This window comes from Coccinella septempunctata, chromosome 2 (genome assembly GCF_907165205.1).
Source record: "Coccinella septempunctata chromosome 2, icCocSept1.1, whole genome shotgun sequence".
NCBI lineage: Eukaryota > Metazoa > Arthropoda > Insecta > Coleoptera > Coccinellidae > Coccinella > Coccinella septempunctata.
The window spans coordinates 37,191,435-37,213,053 of record NC_058190.1 but is presented as its reverse complement, the minus strand read 5'-3'; the positions used below and the strand labels follow the sequence as shown (position 1 = coordinate 37,213,053).

General features: G+C 34.5%; 3 protein-coding genes across 9 annotated transcripts in view; 1 reads left to right on the top strand and 2 right to left on the bottom strand.

Annotated features, from left to right (window-relative positions):
- LOC123308502 (RNA-binding protein Nova-1) overlaps positions 1-6,857 on the bottom strand; it is a 156,179-nt gene extending 149,322 nt beyond the window's left edge. For 2 of the 4 annotated variants that reach the window (XM_044891167.1, XM_044891168.1), the window contains exon 1: positions 6,710-6,857. Coding sequence is in view for 2 of the 4 variants with exons in the window: in XM_044891173.1 (XP_044747108.1) it covers positions 6,710-6,713 (4 nt within the window). In the remaining 2 variants the exon portion in view is untranslated. The remainder of the gene's footprint in view (positions 1-6,709) is intronic. The other 2 variants (XM_044891173.1, XM_044891170.1) reach the window with 2 other exon arrangements.
- Positions 1-21,619, top strand: part of LOC123308500 (tetratricopeptide repeat protein 30A) — a 165,411-nt gene that overhangs the window by 142,651 nt on the left and 1,141 nt on the right. For 2 of the 3 annotated variants that reach the window (XM_044891163.1, XM_044891161.1), the window contains exons 2-7: positions 17,639-17,829; positions 17,882-18,283; positions 18,749-18,884; positions 18,938-19,102; positions 20,418-20,686; positions 20,996-21,403. In XM_044891163.1, coding sequence (XP_044747098.1) covers positions 17,773-17,829; positions 17,882-18,283; positions 18,749-18,884; positions 18,938-19,102; positions 20,418-20,686; positions 20,996-21,403 — 1,437 coding nt within the window. In that variant the 5' untranslated portion in view covers positions 17,639-17,772. Of the gene's footprint in view, positions 1-8,726; positions 9,292-9,364; positions 9,470-17,638; positions 17,830-17,881; positions 18,284-18,748; positions 18,885-18,937; positions 19,103-20,417; positions 20,687-20,995; positions 21,404-21,619 lie in introns of those variants that run through there. The other variant, XM_044891164.1, reaches the window with a different exon arrangement.
- On the bottom strand, positions 11,513-17,452 carry LOC123308501 (neutral and basic amino acid transport protein rBAT). Of its 2 annotated transcripts, XM_044891165.1 has the most exons (8): positions 17,234-17,452; positions 16,995-17,171; positions 13,791-13,980; positions 13,413-13,734; positions 12,544-13,086; positions 12,273-12,460; positions 11,765-11,917; positions 11,513-11,708 (listed from the first exon to the last, which is right to left on the bottom strand). In XM_044891165.1, exons 1-8 carry the CDS (start codon positions 17,322-17,324, stop codon positions 11,627-11,629), a joined length of 1,746 nt encoding a protein of 581 aa, XP_044747100.1. In that variant the 5' UTR covers positions 17,325-17,452; the 3' UTR covers positions 11,513-11,626. The 2 variants fall into 2 exon arrangements, with proteins under 2 accessions (XP_044747100.1, XP_044747101.1); XM_044891166.1 differs by lacking the exons at positions 16,995-17,171; positions 17,234-17,452 and adding an exon at positions 14,357-14,505.

The following is a 21,619-nucleotide window of genomic DNA, read 5'->3' as shown; positions in this document are numbered from 1 at the left end:
TTCTTCCATAAATCAGCTGTTTTCGGGATATTTTTGAGGGTGGCAGCACCCTCAGTATATAATTCTTCAAAATATCTAGTTTGTATGAGAAAAATTTTGTCGTCGTCAGGAAAATCGAAAGTTGGAATAAAAATATTGATATACAGAAATCGTCTTCATATCACTCATGAAAACCTGTGAAATCTGCAAAATTTTTTGGGAAAATGGTTTTTCCATAATAACTTTCCCTTTTCCATATCCATATTCGATAGTTTTTTTGATAGCATATTTGGAATAAAGCCGTTGGAGAATACAATCATACTGTTGTTTCACTTTTAAATTTTGGTCAATGAATCATTTACAAAATCGAGTGACCCAATTACGTTAAACACACTATATATCTTGAAAATTCGAGAGATGTAATTTTTTCCGTACTAGATTCCAAAATTTTAATATTAGAAATAATATACTACGTAAGCCTAATAATACATAGTTTCTTTTTTGGCCCTGATGCAACCATACTGCACACTCCTCGGCACACTCTAAATGTGAAAGTATGTACCCTTTCGTTTAGGTGAATGATTTATTGTTTCGTGAGAATATTGACAAGGGATAGAAATACCAAAATGTAGTATTAAAGATAAAACTCGACAGTAATGTCAGTCAAAGCACTATCTTCATGTGTCCTCTGATAAGATAAGGGAGAATACATTTTTGATTATTTAGACCATTTGTTACTAACGAGAGTGTATAAAATAATCTATTCGTCTGTGTAATGCGAGAAACTGCTTCAGAAAAGAAACCAATTGATTGATAGATTACCAACACGCCAGGAATATTATTGGTTTCACAATGGGAAAGAATTTTTACGAATGGGAACATTAATAGGGAATCTTTTATCTGAATATGCACTTCCGTGTAGGTTTGTTTTTACACATTATTCATTTTCTAGTCCGATCACTGGAACTTAGCAGAAATTCCTCGAAAACAGTGAATATTTTTGAAGAAAGAGATTTAGATAAATTACTTCTTATTTTATATTTATAAACCATAAAACTATTAAAAATAAAGAATGCCCTGTGTATCCTATTTCGCAACAGGGTTAGATACGTAGAAGAATATTTCTGTTTCCTAATGAAAAGAAGGAAAAGTTTCATGATGCTCCATCATCCTGCAGATGTTTTAAGACCCTGCATATACGCGGTGATTTATGTAGGTAATCAAAGTTTTATTTATTGAACCATATTGACAAAATGGATATATTTTACTGAGCACTTTATGAATGCTGAATTTAAAATTCCTCAGGGGTAATTTTGAGTGGAATTAAAATCAATATAACTATCTACCTAATCGAATTGAGAATTGAATTGACGATTCAGAAAATATGAACGAGGATATGTGCAAGAAAATTTCGCAATTTTCGTGAAAACTGGAAGATGCAAAGAAAAATGGTGAGAAATTATCTGTGTACTATTTCTGACAAGCAGTCAGTTTTTTGCTGAAAAATAGTTTTTCCGTAATAGCTAACTTTTCATGCCTGTATTCGATAGTTTTTCTCATGGAATATTTGAATACCTACCTACCTATTAGCATTTTTGCGGAAAAATAGATACATTTTTTCGAAAAATCAGACTATCGGAAAAAATTATCCAGAACTATTACATATTACCAAACTGCCCTTTGTTATGATCATTATTGAACGGGGTGAGTGTTTCAACGCCCTATATTTGAAACAATCCACATAAATCTTTTTCAAATTGAAAAATTTGTGGAGATTGATTTATTTTTTTCGGAGATAAAGAATTTGTTAATTATATTCGAAAAACACGCACAGTAACAGGTGATGGAATTCCTTCAGCTATTTATACAGTATAGATACAGCTGCCAGGCTATTTGAAAACAAACACTGAATCACCTTAAAATCCTTTATTTCGGAGAATAAATATTATGCAATGTTTTTTATTTTTGTTGCATCAACTTCGTGTTTATTCGAAATTCTATTATTCTTCAAAGTGGATAGTTTAGTTATTATGAAACGAGAACACTCTCTGCAGAATCGATTATTGAACATTTCCGAGAGTACCTATTCACTTTGAATTACATTTTTTCTGCCTGATGGTGAATGATCACAACCGGCTATACGTAACATCCAACTATACAGTGTGAATTCGTCTGTATTATCAGAACACGAAGCAAACTTTGTTTGAATCATAGAGAAAGATTGTCTATGGTTTGAATAGATTCATATCATGTAATATCTGTAATCCCTACGAATTACATAATATTTTGAACAGATCTTCAACCCAAGGTGCAAATCATTATTAACAAAGGGTATTTTTCTTCTTGTTGTACAGGGTGTGAATATATATATTTACTGGCTCTCATATAAGACAACCAAAAATTTCCGTTTTTTGTGAAGGATTTGGGAATAGTACAAAGTTTTTTTGATGCTGAGTGCATCGTTAGATCAACACTTCAGAACATCTTTGTCACTTTTTAGATACAATGCGTTACTACGGAAATATCTGCATTTTATAAAAATACCTATTTTTCTTGAAATTCTAGCTATAACTTCGACATTTCTTCGCCGATGTTGGATATTTGGCCAATGGTGCAAAGCACAATTTTCAGTCTTTACGAAGCTGGCGCATGATATCTGTTCTCTTGTTGTACAGGGTGTGAATATAGGAAAGCGAAACATTTCGATTTTTTGGCTAAGAATTCAGGAATAGTGGGACCTTACAAAATTTTTCATTATGTTGGGTTTTGTCATTTTCTCGATACATTGCGTTGCCTATTTTATGACATTACGTTTTTCTCCTGAAATTCGTCTAGTCTTGAAGAACAATGACAGAGATTGACTGTACCTGAACTGTATCAAGGAATCCTTTGTAGTGAGAATGATCAAAAGCAGTGGCGTGCATATGTAGTATGTGATATAAGAAAATCCTTAATTTTATTTGAAATTTTCTAGTTTTGTTGAGCGTTATACTTTGAAAGAAGCTTGAAACCTTGAAAGTATTCGATTCAGAGAGTTTCAAATTGGAGTTCAGTGAAAATAGCATTTGTAAGATAACCTGGTAGCTTCTGGCTTAAAGTTTCTTCAGGAAAAACTTCAGTTTCCACTATTTTACCTGCCATTTCGTTATCGATAAAGCTTGTTTTGAAGAAGTTTCTTACAATTTTTGATTGTAATTAAAAAAAATTCCTTTAAGCTTAAAGCTTCTAAGTGTTATTTTAACGGCCAGTGTGTGATATTCAAACTTGAAGTCCCTACTGATCCTACTGAAAATGAAACCAAAGGAAAGGAATCTTTAAACCTAAAGTAAAGGGACGTATATAGGGTTGAAGGGAGCTTAAAAATTAAATTTTCTTATGAAACCCGCCATAAGTAGGACTGAGGGAAGCCTTAAATTAAAATGACTTCAATTTTGATTATGAAACTGGCATGTAGTGCTCAATTCCGATGGGTCATTTTTGAAAATTTCTACTCTGATTGGAGAATGACTTGCCAATTAGAATGAATTGGTCGCCAGTATTCTTTTTGAAACTGTCATTTATTCTTGGTGTGAAACGAGCTATTCTCAGAATTTGTGATCCTAATGCAATTTACCTATCAGTATTTTCGTGCATAACTCGAAGTATTATAAATCTATTAAGTATTTGCAACAGAAACAAATTATATCAAAAAATGGTTAAACGACATGATTTTAATAGCCCTAATATTATTTCGAAGCGAAAGAACAAGGAAATTATACTTACTTGTGGTCTATTATTCAGTTCGTTATTTGCCATCATAATGATGACCATAATTCCAATTATATGACAATTGGAATGATGAAACAATTTCTAATTCCTCCTGATGTTGAAATACATACTTATTACAACTGATGTTTTACAAATATTTCGAGCCAAAATTGAATGAATGTGTTAACTTAAAAATTTTATGTGAGAGATCATACTGGCAGGTTAAAAAATATTAAAATTAAAAATTATTAAATCATGTTCTATGTGATATCATTTGAAAATAGTGGTGGGATTTTTTATTTTCTTAGGGAAATCTTCTGATGACTCATTGTGCTTGAATAAATGATCCTATACGCAGTGACCATTGAGTATAAACACTCAAAGCAGTGACACCAGCCAAACCACCCTACAAAAACCAGGGTGGAATACTACTAATACTACAATTTTGTTCATGAAAAAGACGATAGAAATGATGAATTTGGATAACATTCTGATAGATAGATAGATCATTAAAATTTCAATCCTCCATTGTTCCTTCCAAAAATGGCAGTTTTAATTTTCTAAGGGGCATTAAATCTCAATGGATGTCATAGAGGAACAATCTTCAAGGATCCCTGAACTCTTTTTTCGAAATAATTAGATATCAGAAATAACATCAAAAATATCTTGCTTCGTTCTCAAGTTACAGGGAGTTCCTGCAAAATGCCTCTTTCATTTTCATATCTTGCTAAGTCTGTTTCAAATATTTCGCTATATCTTGTTTATGTTCGAGATATTCGACTTACTTTAGTGCTCTTTCGAATTTGTCGTGGGTTGCGTTTCTATATAATTTACAGGGTGACAATTTGGAAACTTGCCAGTCCAATTATGTCACGATAAGAATGATTTCAGAGAATATGCCGAAACAGGTCAATTTCTATTCGTAGGGGGACATATTTTGAGCAGAATTGTAAGCCGAAATCTCCTCAACCCTAGGTGTAGGAGCTCTCACCCCTAAATTCTCAATAGAGAATAGGGGGAGAGCTATTATACCTCAATTGAAAGATCACTTGACCCTCTACATGAATACTATTGTTTGCAAATTTTTATTGAGTGCTTGAAGTAGTTACAGGGGCTGAAAATTTGAAAACTTGCCAGGCCAATTATCTCTTGACAGGGATGTACTCAGGGAAAATGCCGGAACAGGTCAATTTTTATTCGGGGGGGGGACATGTTTCTAGCAGAATTGTATGCCAAAATCTCCTCAATCTTAGATGTAGGGGTTGTCACCCCTGAATTCTTAATAGGGAATGGAGGGTGAGCTATTCCTCAATTGGAAGACAATAGTATTATGTAGAAAGACATGTCTTCCAATTGATGTTTAGCTCATCCTCTATTCCTTCTGAAGGATTAAGGGGTGATAGCACCTATACAAGGAGGTAGGAAAAGATTTCGGCTTACAATTTTGCTCAAAATATATCCCCCTCCCTTTGAAAATTGACCTGTTCCGGCTTTTTCTTTGAAAACATCCTTGTCTAGACAAATTGCCACCTCCTGTAACTACTTCAAGGAATCAATAAAAAATTTCAAACCATAGTATTCATGTAGAGGGACAAGTGATCTTTCAATTGAGGTAAAACTCACTCCCTATTCCCTATTAAGAATTTAGGGGTGATAGCCCCTACACCTAGGGTTGAGGAGATTTCGGCTTACACTTCTGCTCAAAATATGTTTCCCTCCGAATAAAAATTGACCTGCATTTCCTCTGAAAACATCCTTGTCGCGACATAATTGGCCTGGCAAGTTTTTAAATTGTCAACCTGTATATGTATTCTTCATGACATTAAAAAATTCCAGATAATTTCAGTCGATACTTATTTACCTGATAATTTCATCTTCTTATAAAGATGAAATTCCAGATAATTTCATCTTCTTATAAAGATATTATCTTTATAGTAGATCAGTTGATTACTATTATACTATTTATACTTATACAAGAGACACAAATGAACCAAATCTTCAAAAAAGTGAAAAATGTTTATGTGCTGGGTGTCTCAATTCAAGAATGAAGTCGAAAAACTCAATATCTTTGGTTCACCTTGCTGAAGTGGTAGGTAAATACACTTGATTGACTCGATAACCATTGGTTTGGATGATATATCTAAGTACCTTTTTTTAAGAAAAGAATGAGTGATTTCGGGCATTAGTTCATTAGACAAGGAGCACTAATTTTTTTGATGTTCATCCCTAGAAATATTGCTGAATATTTCGGATCCACCTTGTATAATCACAATGAGGCAAAAAGAAGAATCGTTATCGTGTAAATCGGCTGTTATAGTTAATTGTAATTCTTTTCGCTATTTTAGATAAATGTCTATGAAAAACTTTTTTGTCTTCGCACCCTGAGTAAAATAAAAAATATTTTTACGATTTAATTGTGCAATGCCTAACAAGCTCAATTATGCCATTAAAATAATACACAAATTAAGCCGGTATTATTTCGGCAAAATTATCTTAATCTTAATTGCTCTTATTTATCTCTCATATTACAGGTGTAAATATGTAGGGCGATGTAATGCAAACCAAAGACTAATTGAACAGAGAACAGTGAACATTTTCAAATTAATCTATGATGCAAATATGTATGTATATGTATGCAACTACTTATACATAATACAGTTTTTGAGTGTTTGACCAACTTTTTTATTTTTTTGGTAACAATGTAACATTGTTACATTTACTGTAGCATTGAGGCTGTATATACTCAATGACTGTAGGAGGAGCAGTTCTCAAGAAAATGAGTATTTTCGCCTTCTTGACTTGGATCACCCTCTTCTATAATCGAAATAAATATGAGAAGCAATTTGAATATTCTACCCTTGAAAAGTGCCGAAACTCGATGGGATAAATGTTTTGGGAAGCAAATAACTTCAGACTGATGAAAAATGACGAATATGATCAGAAAAGTGAAAAAAAAATTTGTCGGTTGAAATGAACTACTCACTCATTTCGGATGGTGGTACTCCCCGCAATGAAGATTCTGCACTGAAAGATTTGATGAGGACCAAATGAACAAACGAAAATTTTACACAATTTTGAAATGTAATGTCACATTGAATGGAACATCGTAATTCAATTCGAAACAAATGAGTCGAAAAGTATTCTCTGCTCGAAAACGTCAGATTATGGAGTCCATTATTGTGTATGTTGAATGTGTAAAATAATCCATCGCATTTGCTCAGAATTGAAACCAACTTGAAAAATTGGGAAATCAAATTTGAGGAAAATCGAAATTCTGAAGAGCACATGAATTTGAAATAGTCCATATTTTGTCGAAAATATAAAATAAATTTAGTGGGACATTATTGAACCTATAGGGGGTTGTGAAAGGGGTGGAATAGAAGGATAAAATACCTATACAGTGTGTACCTAATTGAATAGTGAAGGAAAAATTTTGGGGATGATTCCGTACTATAAGTAGGTAATGTTGGTTTTTCCTATAAATTTATTTTTTGAGCAGCCCCTGCATAGATACAATCCCCAAAAGATGGCAGCTGAAAAGCAGATTGGAATTTTTTTTTTAAAACCAGAAAACTGACGCAAATAAAATTGTTTCTCTACTTTACTTTGTGAACAGCAGATAATTTCAGCTAAGTGGGTGCCTATTGATATATTATTTTTCTGAAAGGCCATTAGTTTTAGCAAGAAATTCCAAGAGGCCTTATTTGTTCAAAATAAATCAAACTATTAAAAATTGATTATTCAATGGTACCCAACTATAAACTGTATACCTCTTGTAGGAGAACACCACCAACATTTTTCCTTTGCTTTTTCGCTCCTATACAATGTCGACTCAGTTTTATTTACGTCAGTTTGATGGTCTCTAGGAGAAAAATCAAAAACCGCTTTTTAGGCCCATTCATTCACGCCCTGTATTCAGGGAGTTACCGAATAAGTGTAAACGTTTTTAGGGGATTATTCCTTGCCGAAAATTAAAGAGATCTTTGATGTGAAAACTAGAGGATTTTCCTTACACGATTACACGCTTTCAAAAATGGGGAAAAAAAATATTATCTCAAATGCTGGACTTAAATGACAAATATGTGATACCGATATATTCTAAAAAACCACTCTTCTAGTGATACATCTCGAAATTTCATCGACCTCGTTCCAACCGTTAGGTCTTGACGATTTTTTAACTGACCCCATCTTTTTGGAATTTTTCGGAGGTCAACTTTTGGTACGCGTATATGGCAGAAAAATAATCTCAGATCTAATGTGCTACATATTCTGAAAGAGCAGCTCTTCTAGTAATAAATCTCGAAATTTCATCCATCTAGGTGCAACGTGCAACCGTTCGGTCTTGACGAATTTTTAACTGAACCCATCTTTTTCAGGATTTTTCGAAGGTCAGCTTTCGAGTCTTTTATCTCTCAATAAAAGTAACCCTAGATGGAAATGTGATACATATTCTTAAAAAGCAACTTTTCTTGTAATAAATCTGAGAATTTCATCCATCTCGGCGCAACCATTCGGTTTTGACGAATTTTTAACTGGACCCATCTTTTTCAGGATTTTTCGATGGTCAGCTTTCGAGTCGTTTATTTCTTAATAAAAGTAACCGTAGATGGAAATGTGATACATATTCTGAAAGAGCAACTCTTTTAGTAATGAATCTGAGAGTTTCATCCATCTCGGCGCAACCATTCGGTCTTGAAGAATTTTTAACTGAACCCATCTTTTTCAGGATTTTCCGATGGTTAGCTTTCGAGTCGTTTATCTCTCAATAAAAGTAACCGTAGATGGAAATGTGATACATATTCTGAAAGAGCAGCTCTTCTAGTAATAAATCTGAGAATTTCATCCATCTCGGCGCAACCATTCGGTTTTGACGAATTTTTAACTGAACCCATATTTTTCAGGATTTTCCGATGGTCAGCTTTCGAGTCGTTTATCTCTTAATAAAAGTTACCGTAAATGGAACGAAAGTCAACTTTTGGCACGCGTATATCCCAGTAAAATCATCTCAAATCTAATGTGATACATATTCTGAAAGAGCAGCTCTTCTAGTAATAAATCTCCAAATTTCATCAAGCTCGGCGGAACCATTCGGTCTTGACGAATTTAAATTGACCTCATATTTTTCGGAGGACAACTTTCGACACTAGTATCAGTAGTATCTCTCAGAAAAATCATCGTAGATATGAATGTGATACATATTTTAAAAGAGCAATTCTTATAAATCACGAAATTTCATTGAGCTCATTATGGTAGTGGCACCACCATGTTCGATTGGTAGTGGAATTATAATTAATTGGACGTGTGATGTAATTAGTAATACGTAATTAGCTCAGAACACATTTATTGAATTATTTTACACATGACATTTTCCATACTAGTGCGGAAAAGTCATACTGAAATGAGTAAAGGAAACTTTTCCCATCAGAATTCTCCCTTTTGGAAGGGGAGGGTGTAATAAAACCATTATCCAATCTAGGATCGGATTTGTCCGTGATATCTTACTTAAAATATTGGAGGAAAAATACCCAAATTTGCATTCTCAGTGTTGAACTCACATTGAGGAAGGTGAGTTATGGAAATTATTCTATAAGGAATAGAATACAATCGAAGGAACAGTAATTTTCTTCCGATTTTTCAGTTATCAATAATCTGGAAAAATATTGTCGAATTTTACTACGATTCTTATTCATCAGAAATTACAATTTCTGAATAAGTAATGATATGGATAATAATAGCATGCTGTGTAAGTATGTCATCAGAAATGTTTCTCTAACTCATTTGTTATGCTCAAAATTATAATCAGGAATAATATGCCGGCCTTCAAAAAATGAATTTCCATATAATAAGGTATAGGTATTGTTTGATTAGAAATATTTATTCAAATAATTCAGTCTTTTATTTGGGTGCTTTCGATGAATTCTAATTATTTACTGCTCACATTTTTTTACAGGGAGATTTACAGATGTGCGAGAAAATGTGTGGAATCAAATATTTCCGGAATTGTTAGAGAAATCGTGAAATCGAAACGAAATTTGGAAAGTAAATACTTATTACAAAAAATTGCGTATTTCACCATAGTTAATTCAACAATTTTGAACTGCCTCTTCATTCTTCAACCGGAAGTAATGTCGATTTCAAAATTTGTGATGAAACTATTAGTTGGGGAACCGACGATGCTAAATCGGGATTTATTCGAGCGCCATGGAGACCTAGTGGATTTTGAAGATTAGATGGTAGAAAGAAAAAAAGGGCTTTATGATGAATGCACTTTCAGCGGTGGGGAAAGCGTTTGCAGGTTTTCAAAGATATAAAAAAAAATGTAAGGTGTACAGGGTGGGCAAATTTCGATGTTTTAACGCCACAGCTTTTAAACCGGAGGAGACAGACAAAATCTGATACCCCATTCTCGTTCTCTTTTTTTGAGAAACTTACAATAGTAGTAGTCATCTTTGGACACTTTTTTTTGTTTTCGAGTTATAAGCAAAAATTGGAAAAATGACGATTTCAAAATAAATTCTTTGAATAAAAGTGTTGGACGTGGGGGGTGAAGAAAAAATTAGAATGGGGACAGTCAACGTGTTAAAATGTTTTTCTTTCATCCGAAATTGAAAATCAATTAAATATTCTAATCGTCTGTCAACAATACCGAAAGGCAGTTCATTCCTTAGAACATAGATCTATTTTCATTCAGCCAACTTTTTCAACTAGTTTAAATCAAACTCGTTCATTGACTGACGAGTTGTTAAAGTCATTGTAAGTAGTTCTCCTATGAACGCCAATGCCTAAAACATGAACTATTAATTGGTACATATTTTAGGCATTGAAGGATTCAATGAATCAATGATTTTAGGGGACAAATAATATGTGGTCTGCAAGCAGGGATTGTTCACCTTTACTCTACCACAGATTACCTCTTTGTCTCTACTCTCCATATATTCAGTTGATTGTGGATATCCATATTCATATCTTTGATACACGGTTGGCTATAAAGGTAATAGAAAAACAAAGAAATCTAGAGCGCGCCATCTTGTGTCTGTTTTTGAAAGTAGAATATTCTTTAAAAATTACATATTATTTCTTCGGATGAAACAATGAAACACTCTAAGTCACAAAAATTGACTCAAAATGGCGCCTTGTGGAGTCATAGCCCATCCAAATTCTAGTAAATTTAAAAAATCTCGGAAACGGCCAGAGCGATACTGACCAAAGTCGATAGGCATCGTCATGCAAATTTTCATATCGAAAGGTTCAAAATTGCAAACTCTAGTATGCCCCCAACAATATTTCTTATAATTGGAATAACATAAAAACCACCTTTCCGATTTACACCAAAACCAACAAATATTTTAACAACGCGAATACAAGTATTTGTGCCTAAATTGAGCTCGATAGCTCCAAAATTGCGCTACAGGTAGCGTGCCCATAACTTAGCGCCCGCACAGACACCCAACGGGCTAATAATAACTTTGCGTTGATTTGGCAATCAATTGATCGGCTGTCAAATTTGATTCGCGGATTTATCCCATTCAATATCGTCAATACAACACCTCAATGACAACAGAGTTTCCTGATCCTGACTATTAAATGTATGCCTTGTAGGAAGTATCGAAATACTACAGCGCCACCCAGCAGCCAACAAACCAAGCTTATAATCCCCTCTCTGTCTCAGAGCAAAGTTTTCCCAACATTGTAATTTGTTCTTGTGGAGCAGTGGAACAGTTGTTTAGCAGAAATTGTTGAATGGAAGTTTCAGAGGAAATGGCTAAAGGAATTATGCAAATATCCTAACAACAATGAAGGAATCTTTTTTATTCGAGATTTATGGCTTTGAATATAAATTTCAATTACTGGATTCACGATTGGCAATGATATTAGTCACATATAATGTAGAATTGTCACACTACTCATCTTTTTTTGGAGTATAAGTTAGAACAATGGAAGCCTTTGGTGATATCAAAATATTGTTGGCCTCCTTTTTCAACCTGAAAAATAATTCATGAGACTCTATCGTAACTCGGGTTCATTTGGGAAATCTTACCCAATTTTGTAGTTACTTTCATTGAAGTTGGTACTAATGAACTGTACAGTTAGTTCACTGGAGATTGAATTCATATCTTTCTCCAAATTCACTGTTACAGTTTCATTCAAAGGATTCACAGCAACCAGAATAGCAGGACTTCCTGATGTTAACCTGCAAAGAATAATAAAAATAAACATTATTTTCATGAAAAACTATTGCTAGATATGGCACAATATTCAATCAACTGTCCATATATCTATAGAAAGAAAATGTTGTTGAAGATTGATATAAAAAAATATTTTGAGCAAGTCTAGATTAGGACATTCCAAGGATGCTTAAATCAATAAATACTATAATCCAGTGTACTATTCATTCATTCACGTGACTCTTTACTCAATCTTATCTTATGGTTGGAATTCAAATAACTTACCTATATCTATTATTCCGAAAGCATAAAAAAGTTTTTCCATCATTAGATATCGATATAAATAAAAAAAAGAAGTTACAGGTATTAGTTTTTTCTTACCTGGTGAAAGCTAATACACTATTATTGGCAACAGCCTTGCAGGCAAATTCGCCTTGCAGTATTGGCGGTAAAGAACGTAATTTCAAAAGCTCTTGATTTACAGTTGCACCTCCTTCTAGAAGAGGAACACCTGGTAGAAGATAAGTTACTGAATCTTGAACATCCTGCGGCAAAGAGTTAGATTTGTGCTGAAAAAAAAATTTCAAACATCAAAATACTACCCCAAAAATAGGCGTGCCAATGTAGCATGAAAAAAAAAAAAAGAACTCACAGCCCATAGAGGCCACTGGAATTGAAGTGTTTTGAAGATATATTCTAACGTATGCACTATTTTCTCTGGTTCAAAGACTGCTTTGTGGAAGATATTAACATGGGCCGGCAAGTCCACCACGAAAACTCCATTTACTTTATATGCCTCAACTTTTTCCCCAATATTTTTCACCATAAAGGGGCCGTTATTTGTGACATTCTTGGCAACCTTCCTCCACTTCTTTAGAAGCGGTCCCAGTTCGAGCAGATTTTCCGTTTTGGAATGGACATAGAAACCGTAATCATTCAAGAAGTAGCCTTTTTCCGTAACTTCATTTGATTTATCTGGTTCTTGATCTTTGAATTGAGGATCAACAAGTAAAAGATGGGCGTCACGAATTCTGAATCCTCTGGCTCCTTTGTCAGAGAATTTCTTTAGAACACTGGCGAATTCTTCAGTTACATTGTCATTGCGGAAGTTGAGTTGGGGCCACCCTTCAGGAGCATAGTAGAATTCTTTTCGAATGGCGGAGAATTTCCAGGACGATTCATTTCTCCTAGAAATCTGAAAAACAAAAAATTGTGGGATGTTATGCATAGAGAAATTCTCAGCTTTTATTTGAGCAACATGCAGCAGAGTAACTCAATTTATTAAAATCATTCTGACACCTAGAAAACGAACTGCTCGTGAAAAATTAAGGTTATTAAATGGATTTGTCTTTTCTGTTCAGAAAAATATGTACATGGATGGTTTTCAGGTAAAAATAAGGATATTTCAAAGAAATGATTATTGGCAGTAACAAAATAGAAAATCTGGAAACACAAACTTCATGAAAAACTGAAATTCTGAAAATACAATACAAATTATGACCTCCATGTACATCAACTCACCCAATTGTTGGGGGGTATAGGTGCTCCTGAAGCATTTACTTTATCAGATTCTTTCCATATATAATAATCGCTATATTCTCCTCCATTTTCAGAATTCTCAAACCAAATATTAGACATACTAGCTTCAAAGTCCAAGATAATGGGAAGATCAAGCTCCTTCCCCTTTTCCATCAAACTGATAACTCTGTGAGAGTCGTTTATTTTGTCGTAAATATCATCTGACCACTCCACAATCAGTGCCTTGATACCACTATCTTTCAATTCCTTCAGGTTGTCTGGGCTGATATCTGCCTTGATTTCTGCAAGAGGGCCTTCTTCCCACCTACGAGAAGATTTTTCTTGAAGAAACTGACGAAATGTATTTTTTTCTCAACTAACCATTGTTTTGACTCAGGCGATAGGCATTTAGGAGCTTTGTAGATAATAGCTATTGCACCTATAAGCATACCCAACCACGAGAGCCAAAAAAGTATGAAGAGAAACCAACGAATTCTTATCCAAAATGGATCATTGGCATATTTCATAAGTTCCTCTTTTCCCATGCCAGCAAAGGCAGATTTGAGTTCCCCTGCAACAAAAATGAAATTGGTGGCATTATTCAGCAGGTCCTTTTAGGGTTTTCGCTGAAATTGAGATTTCTTATGTTTTTCTTAATCAACAATGGAATATAAAAATAGAATATATTCCTTGCTTATTGAATCGTAGTTATTTCAATATTCATTTTTGAAATCGGAATAATGGTAATAATTTTCTACAAACTTATTCAGCCTTTAACTCTGATTTTCCACACTGTATTTTTATATGGGGGACATTTTTGAGCTTTAGTCTGTAATACAAAGTTTACTGATTCCACATGCACTCATTAAATATTCGCATATCATCAATGGACGTTCTGTATATCACATTGTACAAATCTAAATATGAAAATATGCATTATTTTTTACCTTCTTCCACGCGTAAACTCTGCATTTTCAGAAAAATTCATACACCAACAGTCAATACTCAATACGAAATGAACATTGACAATGAATTCTAAATGAGCTATCATTACCAAACAAATAAATCCTTGTTTAACCATTTCAAACTGAATGTTTGATAACAAACTATCTATTATCGTACTCATCAGTGATTCGAATGAATTCCAAAAGAAAACAAAATAAAAGAGGCTTAATATAAGTCCTCAGGATTATGTATGCACATTTCAGGAAATTTAGCTTTATGGAATCGCTGAAAACGCTGCAACTTCAACAAGAAGTTTTATTGATACAAAAACAAAAAAATATTACAGCTCATCCAAATCAATGAATCCTGGAAATGTTCAAACTTGCGCAATTAGAAGAAAAAATTAAAATGAATATTCATTTGCCAGAACGAGCCTTAAAAATGCCGTGAAAGGCTGGAATGGACTCCTGAGGCAAGTAATCGGTTGTACTCATAATACGAGAACACGCAGATTCACCGTGATTCAAGATTTGAATTCCCAATGATTGGTACTAACTTTTAATTATTATAATTAACGACGTTGCCATATAGTTAACAAGAATATGAGCATTGATCAGAATTTTTCAGATTTTAATGTGGACAATCTGCTCAGAACCGGCAAGACACAGAGGGAAGGAGCATGCATTTACGTGCAAGCAAAATGACATTCGACAGTATCTCAAGTGTGAGTTTGACCTCCTTCAAAAGCAGTTGTGGGAACCATAAACTGTTCTGAATATTTTCGAACTATTTTCCTCCAAACGAGAATGCCTACATCGGAGTTTACCAAACAAAATTTAGACTCATCCATAAATAAACACCGACTCCAAACTTCAACTGTCCTATTGTGGTGATCCTCGGCCTACTGCAGTCGGCGTACTCTGCCGTATTCAAACATGGATTGCAGTGCCCTTCTACAGGATCATATAAAAACACGAAAATGCAGTCGACGTCTCACAGTCTTGGAAATTAGAACTTCTTTTTCGTGCTTCCTGCACCGGTACAGCTCTGGACTTCTCGCCCCTGGCCCCTAAACTGTTCCCAAATGAAGCTATTAGGCTTGTTCGTAGAGTGGTTCACAACAGTTGTGAACTGTACAGAGCAAGCGCAAATGGATTTTCGCTACCCTAAAATGAAATTGTGCTTGCTCTGTACAGTTCACAACCGTTGCAAAATACTCTACGAACAAACCTGTTATTAGGGCACCAACTCTGCGCAGGAATTTGGACGATCAGCTGTTGAGACGAGACCTGGTTCGCGTACTTTTAATTATTTGTTTTCAGTTCGACGTTAACTCGTGGATAATTTTTAAGTTTGACTATTTTTTCGAAAGTTATTGCCTTATTTCAAAGATCAACCTTGTTCTTTTCTGCTGATATTTGGTAGTTTTTTGATTTGGAGAGCACGAATATACAAAATATGTATAGATATAAAACTTGAGAAAATTATGAAAATATTCAATAACGATTTTATCTGTTAAGACTTCGTTCATAATCCTCTTGGGTAAATATATAAAGAGTTCTGATTTTATGAAAATTGCAGCCCAGGAGCTGCCCAAACGTTCAAAAAGAAAGCTTAGTAGATCTTGAGCAGCTGTTGAGCTGCTGACCTCCCCCCATTAACATAAGCTTCTGTTTCTGATGAACCTAACCTTTTCGCTGGGAAAACCCTTCCTGCATCCACCCTATGATTTGGTCAAGTCACATATAGGAGCCAAACGTTTTCTCGGTATGACTGGTCCATCGATATGGCTTTCATTTCTTCAATTATTTTCAATTCAAATCGAACTTGCGTCTTTTTTTACGCCACTATCTGTAGCCCCCCACATTCAATTGATGTCAGAGAGCAAAAGCTTGATGAGGTAAAAAAGAATAAAAAACTTGAAATATCCCAGTTTTTTGTAAAGGAAAACATGTAAAACAGATGTTCCAGATAACTTAATGAAAGCCACTAAAGGAATTTGTGATGCTTATCAATGGTTGAGCAGTGCAGTTTATTATGTCCTGAACTTGAAATTAGTGCTGATTTAAAATCATTTGAAACTTGAAATCTGAGCCACTATATTAATAGGACAAATAAACAACCAATTCGAAAACTCACACAATGGGTACACTTTTTCATTATTATATTAATACTTTATTCTTAAGAAACTGATATCTTTCAATTAGGCAATTGTCTAGTATGCCATATACTATCAATCCTAAACTACCGCTGCGTGGAAAAATTGATGCTGACAAATGTTGTATATAACTTATTAAGTGCAAGCAATTTCTACAAGAAACGATTTTGTTTAGGGAAGGAAACCATGAAAAAGTATCGACAAAAGTGGATGATCCTTCAAAAATATCCTAAGATCAATATGAACTCAAATAGGAGCTTAAAAGAAAAAATGTATCTAATGTCAGAACTATGAGGGGCTTGAATCGTTGATAACATTCAATAATAGAGGGAGGGAAATTATTTTCCATGTGGAAAATCAGATAGAGATCTCAATGTATTCATTGAACTTGCATTGACTTCTATCAATACTTCTGATGAAATCCATTGATACAGTTACATCATCTTTCAACAAAGAAATAATATGGAAGATAATTGACTTACCAATATCTAACTTAGTATCCCCATTCTTCTCCTTGATGATCACCTTATGTTCAGGTATATCCACATCATTGGAATTAAACTGAGATTCTTCATCTGGTAACATCTTCTCATGAGCGCCGTCCTTATCAATGCAATTCTTACCTTTGCGTTCGACTTTTGCTGAAGAAATAGCTTCGTCTGCAATAAGATTAATTTCTCTTAAACCAGTTCCGAAGCAACTCGGGTTGTTTTTTTCTTACCTTCCATATCTGCTTCGGGTATTGCTTTATAGCTGGCCAGAGGCTGTTTCTCCTCTTTCTTTCCCGACAAGTCCAACGAATTTCCATCCATTATGTTATTATCCAATTACCCAAGACGATAGTTATGAAAGACCTACTTAGGCCCCACCAATAAAAAGCAACTGCTCAAGAGATTTGTAATTATTTCAGTAATCCACGCCTCAACCGATCAATATCTGAAGAAAAACGGTAATTCTTCGGATGAAAGGTTATCAACACAGAGCAAACGCAGAGATATTCTGTGATTAATGACCATGTTACTTTTTTCAGTATGAAAGAATAAATTGATAATAATTTACTTATTAGTCGTTGAAATTAAAATTGCTCACTGCAAAAGAAGTAGATGATATAAGATTTTGTTTTCAGCTCAGTAATCAGAGATACGGAAGTTAGAAAGACAGTAGCGCTCCTTGATATGGTCGTTGCTATGACAACGGTGTATACAAATTTAAATGGATTTCGTATTCATAATTAATTCATAGCTAATTCTTGTGTGCAAAATGTTTGTAGCAAGTATCATAAATGACGGAGATTTTACTAAAACAATATACTCTTTGGTAATTAGTCTGAAAACCTTTAATACTCAAATGATCTTGACTGTTCTTTCAGATAAAAGATAACAGATTCGGTGAAGCAATCAGAGTTCTACATGGCATTTCTGAATCTAATTCTACAAGAGCTGGATTATCATTGCTCGCATACTGTTATTTTTATACTCAAGATTATGCAAATGCGTCAAGCTACTATGAACAACTCACGAAAATGTATCCTTCGAACAATGATTACAAATTATACCACGCACAATCTCTGTTCCAAGCGTGCCAGTATGAAGATGCCTATCAAATTTTGAACGAGATAAAAGATATTGAAGAATACAAAAATTCGGCCAATAAGTTGCAGGCAGCTATCAAATATAGTCAAGATGATTTGTTGTCCGCTAAGGAATTAGTGGAATCTTGTAAAGCTGAGGATCCTGATAGGGAAGTGAATATAGGATGTATTTTTTACAAGGTGAGATTGTAGACAAGAGGGTTTAAATAGTAAATACCCCTTTAGCCCACCACCCTTGCCACAATGAGAGTTCATTCAATAGATTTTGATGAAACTTGTTTGGCCAACTTTTATTTGTTTGTTAATTTTTTGTTCGATTATCCCCCGGTTTCACAAAACTTGATCGGGGAATCAACGCTTGATTGACGAATAAACGTCAATTTGATTTCAATCGATAATTCAGTAATGACCATTCAGAATATCATTCTCGCTACAAATTGTGATCTATATAAATCCATTCATTGATTCTCAATTCCTATATACTTCTTCAAAATATTCAGAAATGAAAAAGTTTCATTGAATTCGTTTTGGAAATCGAGTGACTGTCATATCGCGTTGATTGAACAATCAAAGTTTTGTGATTCGAATCAACATTTTTTGTATAAATAAAAAGCTCTGTGTGATTTCGAATCGATTCACATCCAGGATGGAAATTACGAGGAAGCTTTATCAAAATTTTCTGCTGCCATGCAGATGCAAGGTTTCAAACCGTACTTGGCATACAATATCGCCCTTTGTTATTACCGATTAAAGGATTATGCTCTTTCCTTGAAGTACTGTGGTAAGTCCTGGAATGTTTAAGTCGATCAATTAATCAAACACATAATTCCTCAGCTGATATCATAGAGAATGGCATAAGGGATCACCCAGAAATGAGTATAGGAATGCAGACGGAAGGTATTGAAGTGAGATCTGTTGGTAATACACTTACATTGCATGAAACAGCATTGACTGAGGCTTTCAACTTGAAGGCAGCCATTGAATATCAATCGAAGAATAGTAAGTAACATAATATAATCTTGCTCTCTGTCTAATAACTATAAAGGATGAGTCCTTGACTTGTACAAACATTTTAACAGTAGATTCTTGAGGCCAAAAGAAAAACTTTTTTCTTTACCCTTTTTTCGGATTCGGTCCTGATAAAAAGGTATAGCCATTTGAATTTTTCATAATGAGCTGTGCCACCCCTAGAAAAACAAAATTACCTTCAGAATAACTAGCTGAATCTGTGACACTACACATCTGTGGATCTTTCAAACAGGGTTGTATTCAGCCAAAGTACCCAATTTTTCAAATTTCATAGATACTTTTAAATTTTTGAACATCAAATTACTCGAAAACGGCGCATTATATAACAAAATATTAAGAATACCTTTATTTTACAAAACGTTCAAATTTTCATTAGATAGCGTCCAACCTTCTTCCAAAAGTTGGGTATTTTTATGGTAGGTAACGGTCATAATGAGAAAACTGGAAGTGTGGGTGATATCTTGTGTTCGAAAAAGATTCATCAAATAAATGAAAAACTATATTCCGAAATTCATTTCATTCGATAATACCGTTTGTGAGATAGAACTAAAAATAACATGTTTTTATGGTTTCTCAACAGCCGGTATCCTTCAAACCGAGGCGATTCGGAAAAAATGGTAAAGGAAAAAAGTGTTTCTTTTGACCTCAAGAATCTACTGTTAAAATATTTGTACGAGTCAAAGACTCACCCTGTATGGACTTGAATAGATACGCTTATTGTGGACTCTTTAATTTTTGGCGTTTTATCACGTCATTATCATCTGTGGAATACATGAATACCGCTTCAAAAGTTGGTGAAGTGACGAAAAGGCGGACTTTTCAGGATTTGTTGGCTTTTGTTCACTGATTAATCATTAGTCCACTTACAAAGTTTGAACATTGCGCGGTTAACCTGCTCACTATGGATAACACTGTTCGAAGGCTGTGAAATTCTTAAATATTATTATCCAAAAACGGTATTCTTTGGCGAATGGCTTAAATCTCGCCTTTTTCGAAAAAATTGGTATAAAATATTTGATTTTTCATAAAAAAAGGAATATTTGTGAATAAACAGTTAAAAATATTATAGAAGTAGATGTTATTAATGTTAAATATGATCACCATTCTTTTCTATACAAGGAGTCACTCTACGTCCCGTATTTTCCTAATTTTCTATTTTTTTTAACTTCAACACCCAGAGTTTCGGAGATTTACGTCCCATGTTTTCAGAAAATCCACCCCATTAGTTTGTTACACCTACTCTGTGTATAGTAAGGATCTTTAAAGGAATTTTTCAATTTTCAAGTTGAAGCAGCTAGAGAAGCATTGACAGATATGCCGCCAAGAGCTGAACACGAATTGGATGCAGTGACCCTCCACAATCAAGCCCTGATGAATTTCGAGACCAATCCAACCGAAGGCTTCGAGAAATTGCAGTTCCTTCTTCAGCAAAATCCATTCCCGCCAGAAACCTTCGCCAATCTGCTGCTCCTTTACTGCCAGTACGAATGTTACGATCTTGCTGCCAACATTCTTGCTGAAAACACTCACTTGACCTACAAATATTTAACTCAGGTGAGTTGAAAATCTGACACACGACTCGAAGGAAAGGTACCATGACGGCAAGTTTCATTGCAATTGATTTATTTCTTGATTCAGATTTTGTTATTTTGACCCTTAATTCGAGTAGCTAGAAAAATTTGAAGTTGCTGAACGTCCCCGGTTTCGCAAAATTTAGTTAGAGCTTGGAATCGGTATCGTAGAGAAGGGCTGCATATTCTCACTGGGGTTAAAGAGCAAGAACTACAACCGTCGCTCAAGATCGTCGAATTCCCTTCTTCATTATGAGTCTACTAAAACGACTAATCATTCCCTACATTTCAGTACCTCTATGATTTTTTGGATGCCGTCATAACCCTCCAAACTTCTCCGAACGAAGCATATCAGAAATTCGACGAGATAGTCAGCAGACATGCGGAGCTGTTGAGAAAATACGCCAAACAAACACAAGAATACAGGAACAACAACGAGACCGAACTTGTCAAGAAGACGGTTATGGAGTACGAGGACTGTCTAGAAAAATACATTCCCGCATTGATGGCCCAGGCAAAAATTTACTGGGACCTGGAAAACTATCAACAGTGCGAAAAGGTGTTCAGAAAAAGTGTTGAATTTTGCAACGACAACGAAACGTGGAGATTGAACGTAGCTCACGTGTTGTTCATGCAAGAGAACAAGTTCAAGGAAGCCGCTGGTTTTTATGAGCCACTGGTCAAAAAAAGATACTCCGAGGTGAATTTTGAACTATAGTTGAACTATTGAATTGATTTGGCCGATGCTTGATGAAAATCCGAACTAAAAACAGAATTTTATGATTTTCATTAACATGAGTTGTTCAGTCACGACACGTGTTTCGCTATCACTGTAGCATCTTCAGGTGGGTGAAGGTAAGTAAGGTTTACCTTCACCCACCTGAAGATGGTGAAGGTTCTACTGTGATAGCGAAAC